The 6000-nt window shown below is 53.7% G+C and overlaps 1 protein-coding gene across 3 annotated transcripts; it reads left to right on the top strand.

Annotated features, from left to right (window-relative positions):
* Window positions 1-1051: 1051 nt before the first annotated feature.
* BNIP5 (BCL2 interacting protein 5) lies at window positions 1052-5276 on the top strand. Of its 3 annotated transcripts, none has more exons than XM_088067192.1 (6): window positions 1052-1143; window positions 2170-2906; window positions 3482-3616; window positions 4084-4145; window positions 4404-4661; window positions 4861-5276. In XM_088067192.1, the coding sequence occupies exons 1-6, from the start codon at window positions 1112-1114 to the stop codon at window positions 4906-4908; spliced, it is 1272 nt and encodes a 423-aa protein (XP_087923318.1). In that variant the 5' UTR covers window positions 1052-1111; the 3' UTR covers window positions 4909-5276. The 3 variants fall into 3 exon arrangements, with proteins under 3 accessions (XP_087923318.1, XP_087923317.1, XP_087923316.1); XM_088067191.1 differs by having other exon boundaries at window positions 1089-1143; window positions 1824-2906; window positions 4864-5276; XM_088067190.1 differs by having other exon boundaries at window positions 1089-1143; window positions 1824-2906.
* The last annotated feature ends 724 nt before the right edge of the window (window positions 5277-6000 follow it).

The raw sequence follows: 6000 nt of genomic DNA, 5'->3' as shown, positions 1-6000 counted from the left end.
GTTTAAAGAAAGAGAATTAAAACAGCCCTGAAGTGTTCTGCTTGCAAACTGAGCTCCATAACAGGAAAATTTTTAACCAGGAGACAGCTTGGCTGAACATCATTCCAGCTGAAAACAGAGCTGCTGCTCCGGAAATCTTCCCGAGGGGTTTTCCAAAGAGGGTTTTCCAAAGAGGGTTTTCCAAAGAGGGTTTTCCAAAGAGGGTTTTCCAAAGGGGGTTTCCCAAAGCCTGTGTGTCTGCAGCTGCCGCCCGGTCCAGCCCCGTCCCTGCGAGCTGCAGTGCGGGATTTTGCCATCAGATGGCAAAGCAGCGATGGGGAACAGTGGGAAGCACCTGCCGGGGGATGCCACAGCCATAGGAGGGGGCACTGGGGCCAAACGGAGCTTTGGTGTCAGATTTGCTTGGCCTGGGTGCAGTTTGTGGGTGTTGGGTTGGGTAGATATCCCTGGTGGGAGATTTCCCCTCGCTGGGTGAGGCTGAGCGTGAGCTACGGGAGTGGGAAGGATTTGGAGCAGGAGCTGGTTGATGTTTTAGGGTGGAAGCACAGGCTGTCTGAAGGAGCCCAGGGTGGGTTCCAGGTGCTGTGCCCAATGTTGTGAAAGAACCTGACAGTGCCGTGTCCAGCAGTGTCTGCACTCCCACAGGAGCTGCCTGGGAGCTCCAGGGATGGGAACAGGGCACTCTCCTTCCTGCACCGAAACCCCGCTCATCCGAGAAAACTGTGACTTCCCCTCACAGAAACAACCCAGAAGAGCCCATTTCAGGAATCACACCCAGTACAAAACAACAAACCAAACCAAACCCAAGGACAGACAGCTGCCTGAGATAGCTGGTCTCAAAGGGCAGTGCTTATACCAGGTGACAGGTGATTTTATGTTGTTTTGCTGCTACTTGTCATAAGGAAATTGTTTTCTCCTCCAGTGAAACTCACGCCCATTCATCTCCACCACGAGGGCGGTGATAGCGGGGATCCCAGGCGGAAACCTTGGCTGCTCTCCTACCTGAATGGCTGCTAAAAATAGGACTTAACTCAGCCACCAGCTCGAGTATAAAAAGGCACCTCCCAGGAGAGCCTGTGATCCCTCAGCGCCCAGGAGCTCATCTTGAACTATGTCCAAAGGAACAGAAATACTGATGGAAAGGTAAAAACCAAACCAGCAAATAACCAATGTTGTGGTCAGTGTACTGGAATCAATCAAAGCAGGATGGGGGTCGTGGCTTTGCCGTGATTGCGTTTAGTGGAATGGTTTTTTTAATGAGTGTTTGTTGGGATTTGGTGTTGGCTTGGATGAAGGGAACTTGCCTTTCTGATCCCAAAAGCAGGCTGAGGTGGGGTGGGTGGCTGTGCTGTGTGTTGTGGTGATAATCTTCTGAGCAGAGGCTGATTCCCAACTCCAGAGTGTTTTGTACAGCCAAGTGTGCCAGATTTCGGTGCTGGTTCCCCGTGTGCTGTTCAGGGGAGAGAAGTCTGGTTTGGGTCTGGTTCTTTGAAGGGTGAAATTGGTTTTGGAGTCCAGCTTGAGACACCATCATGGCTCTCTGGTTTTCCAATAGCAGTGTCTTTGGTTGAGTTTTGTTTGTAAATGTAGAGAGAAAGGGTGGTGGAAGGGCAGGGATTGGTGCTCCAAGCTCCGTTCCCAGCCCCACAGGTGGGAGCTCACAGAAGGGCTCTGCCATCACAAGGTGACCAAGGCCATTTGCAAGATCCCACATCCCTTGGCCTCTCCAGGGGCTGGAATGATTTTTAGCTGCCAATACTCTAAGGGGAAATACTCTAAATTCTGAGTTCTGTGGCTCACTGGGGTGTTGTTTTTCATTGTAGTGTGGGAACATGGTATTTGGGTGCTGCCCTTGCTGGATAAAACCCCCTGTGTGACGACCAGGCTCCTCCTCCAGGATATGCCCAGCCCATCTCCCCCCTCTCCACAGTTTCAGTTCCTTTATCAACGAGTCTGTAGTTGTAAAACCCCGCGTGGGCCGTCTGCATCAGGAGCGCTCAGATAACGGCCATAAAACGGACTGATCATTAACCAGGAGCACAAACAACCCCAGACACCCACAGCACCCCTGGGTGCCAGCATGGGGGAAGTTTCCATCCGGCCCAGCCCTGCTGTGCAGTGGCCAGGGGAAGGCAAAAACCAGACTGAAAATGCTGTTTCTCTCCACAGCAACACACGGGATCCGGCCGAGGAGATGCCTCGGTGGGATGCGGGGAGGCAGCTGTCGGGCAAGATCCTCTCTCTGGACAGGCGAGAGGCCAAGAAAGTGCTGGAGATTTATGTCAAGCGCTCACTGAGCTGCCATGAAAACTCACTGGTGGCCAAAAAAACCCTTCAGGAGAAAGGCGGAGGGCGAGGGAGGAAAATGGACAGGCTACAACGGTCAGAAAGTGATTTCTGCACGTACCCATGTGTCACACCCAGCCCTAGGAAGGACCAGGAGGAGAGACTCAAAACACCAGGCCCAGAGGAGGCTTTGGATGATGGCAGCAAAGCTCCCCAGGAGGTGCCTACAGAGGGGCTGAAGGATAAGAGGAAAAGCACAAAAAACTCTTCCCAGGGCAAAACACAGCACTCAGGTTCAAAACCAGGCTGGCTGAAAGGTTTCTTAAATCTCTTCTTCAAGAAGAGCCCTGAGGACCAGAAGGAAAACAAAGGGCAAAAAGCAAAGGAGAAAGATGTCAAAGCTCCTCAGGGCTCCAAACCAGAAGGAGCCAGAAAGCACAGAGTAGACTCAAGCACGTCCCCAGCGTTGGGCAGAGCCCTGAAGAAGAAACCCAGCCTCAAGAAGGTTTTCTCTCTGAAGAAGCACGGGGAGGAGGAACGAGCAGAGCCGGGATCCGGGGCACGGAACAAGCGCCCCAGCTGCCTTCCCCTGCGGCATGTCCTGGCCCCAGCCCAGCCAGGTGGGACCCCAGCCCAACCCTGATCCACCCCTGCTGCCAGCAGGGCCCTGCTGGGCTTCCCTGGGGAAAGCTGTGGTGTTTAGTGCCTGCTTCTAACCCCCCTCCCAGGGTTTTCTGCAGGCTGGGATAGGTTTTGGAGACAATCCCAATCCCAGTCTCCAGGAAGGGATGTCCTGAGCACAGTCACCCCAAGTCAGCTGTCAGCAGCATGAACTTTCCTCCTCTGGCAGCCAAGGGTCATGGTGGTTTAGCTAAAACCTGCATTTGAGACCTGAGATTAGATCCTAAACCACTCTAGGGCCATTGCTAAGATGCTTGAGATTGGCCTTGGGGACGGGTGCAGGCAGCTGGCGCGGCACAGCCCATCCCCAGCCTGGCCCATCCTGCGCCCAAACACTGCCCAGGGGATTTCTGGGGAGCCTCAGTGGATTCGGGGCAGGCCACAGCTGCTCAGTCACTTCCTTCACCTTCAGAATGTGCTGACCAGGGGTGGGCACTGGGGTGGGCACCGGCCCCAGCAGCCAACGCTGACAAAACCCATCCTCACGTCTGGATGTGCGTTTGTGTCCCGGCAGAGGCGGAGCGGCCCGATGGATACTACACACAAGTGTCCCAGGAGATCGGGCTGATCGTGCAGGGCAGCGAGAGCTGGGGGGACAGAGCAGGAGGACGTGGGGAGCCCCCACAGCCCCCTGGACCCGACGGGGTCGGTGAGTACTGGCCCTGAAACAAATGGGCATGAGACTTATCCCCTGCAGGGCCTGCTTGGGATCCAGCCCTGCTTCGGTCCTGATGCCGGGGCTTTCGTGACCCCAAGAGCTGGACGAAGACTTTGTGGGAGATTTACAACATCAGGGTTTGACTGGGGGAGAGGGAGATTCACAGAATCCCAGAATGGTTTTTGGGTAGGAAAGGATTTTAAAGAACACCTCATCCAGCCCCTCTGCCATGGGCAGAGACACCTTCCACTAGACCACACAAGACAAAATTCAGAGGTTAGAGAGTATTTTTGCTGGCTGAGGGTAACGAGGCACTTGGCAATAGGCTAAAATGGGTTTTGGAAGGATGGAGGTGGATAAACTTTGCTCAAGGAATTTTCCCTGTGGACTAAAAAGAGCATCTGGATGTGTGAGGCTTGGAGAAAGGGCTGGAGATAACCTGGTGTCTCTCTCCACAGATGAAGCCATCAAGAAAATCGTTGCCCTGCTCAGGAGTGCAGGAGATGAGCTGGACAGGCAGGTGAGGGAGCTGTGGACAGCTGGGCGGGGCTGAGGGAATCTGGACCAAGCTCTGCACTGCTGTAAAATAAACACAGCAACACCATTGATTTCCCTGGGGCAGGAAAACACTCAGGAGAATCTTGAGAAGGAAATGGAATCTTTTAATTCCTTGCCTGGGTGTGATCGTGCCTGGCAGCTGCTGTCCTGGTGTGGGGTGCAGGCGTTGGGGCAGCACACGGAGCCGTTCCTGACGTGCACCCGCTTGTCTCCCGCCCAGGTGAGGGAGGACGCACGGCTGCAGCTCTTCTTCAGGGACATGTCCTACAGCTCCTTCAAGAGCCTGGCCGACGCCTACGTGCAGAGGGAGCTGACAGCCAGCAGGCCCAACGTCAATCCCCAGGAGATCCAGTTTGCCTACACGGTCCATCTCACCGCCACGGTGGCGGGGATCTGCAGCCAGGCAGTGAACAGGATCATGGGCTTCGGCACCCGCTACCTGGACGATTCCTTCGCGCCCTATGGCAAAATTCTCCAGGTAAGGAGGAGGATGAGCCTGGGGCTGAGCTCCCAGCAGCAAGTCAGGGCAAGTGCCCCAGGAAGCTGTGGCTGCCCATCTGTGGAAGGACAGGCTGGACGGGGCTTGGAGCAACCTGGGGTAGTGGAAGGTGTCCCTTTAAAGGTGCCTTCCAATCCAAAGGATTCCATGATTCTAAGAATATTTTGTTCTTTTTCAGCAGAAGAGAGAAAAGCTGAGGACAGACCACTGTGACAGCCCAGACTGAGAGTGGCTGCTGTGAGGGGCCTGTGGTGCCTGGGAACCCAAGGACAAACATTTCATGGAGGGAGGACAATCCCTGAGGTGACTGGGATCCCCCTGGATGTGGGGTGAACTTCTGGACAGGGGATTTAAAATCTTTTAAGGAAAACCCTCATGACAGTGCCAGCAGTGTGAAATGCTTGAACCCCACCTGGTGGGGGGTGAAGAGTCTGTAAATCAGAGCCCACATTTCACCCTGTATTTGTATTTTAGCTCCTGCCAAGTGCTTGTGTTGAACCTCAGGGGCTGTTGCTCTTTGTGCACATGTATTTATTTACCTGCTTTTCTAAATGTATTTGTGAATGTACAACATAATTTTTGTAGTTTCTGCTACCAGCCAAGAATCCAGTTTGAAAAAAAATCTAAAACTCAAATAAATTGGTACCTAAATGCCAGCCAGGCTTGTCTGCTGGGAGCTGTGTTACAGATGGAATACTGTTTGCTTCGCTCCAGCTGCTGTGGGCTGATCCTTTCCAGCCAAATTCCAAGTGGCACAAGGGTCTCTGAGAGCAGGTGCACAGTGTTGTCCTGCCATTTTTACAATTTATAGGCCTTCCCTTTCCAGCAGAAGGAGATTTACTACCCAGAGCAGCTTGATCTGACACCAAGAACTGGGTAAAGCTCATTCCCAAGTGGTGCAGGAGCTGTAACATCCCTGAGGACTGAGGAGATTTACGGCTGCCAGGGTCTCACCTATGAGCTGTAAGAAGATGTGAAATGCCAAAGCGATTTAAACCCTAATCACTGGGAATGTTTCCAGCTAATCTTTGCCCAGACCCCTAAGTAGGGCCATGGATTAAGGCAGCTTGGGGCTGGGCGGGGTTTGCCAGGGCTTGGTGTGGTGGCACCAGCAAGAGCATCCCCTCTACAAGGTTGGACTCGGCCTGGTGTGAAGGAGACGAAGTTTTGGGGTTTGCATTGTGCAGGAGGGAGGTTCTAGTGGGTTGAAGGTGATGGTGGTGACAAACAAACGTGTGGGTCTGTGTCACTGCCACATTTGGGGTGACAATCCTCCACGGGGCACTGGTGACAGCCCAGGTCTGCCCAGCACCTCCTT

Source organism: Pseudopodoces humilis, chromosome 26, assembly GCF_049639895.1.
Source record: "Pseudopodoces humilis isolate 2021_Gansu_Grassland_sample_001 chromosome 26, ASM4963989v1, whole genome shotgun sequence".
In the NCBI taxonomy this organism is placed as follows: domain Eukaryota; kingdom Metazoa; phylum Chordata; class Aves; order Passeriformes; family Paridae; genus Pseudopodoces; species Pseudopodoces humilis.
This window is presented reverse-complemented; position numbering and strand designations above follow the sequence as displayed.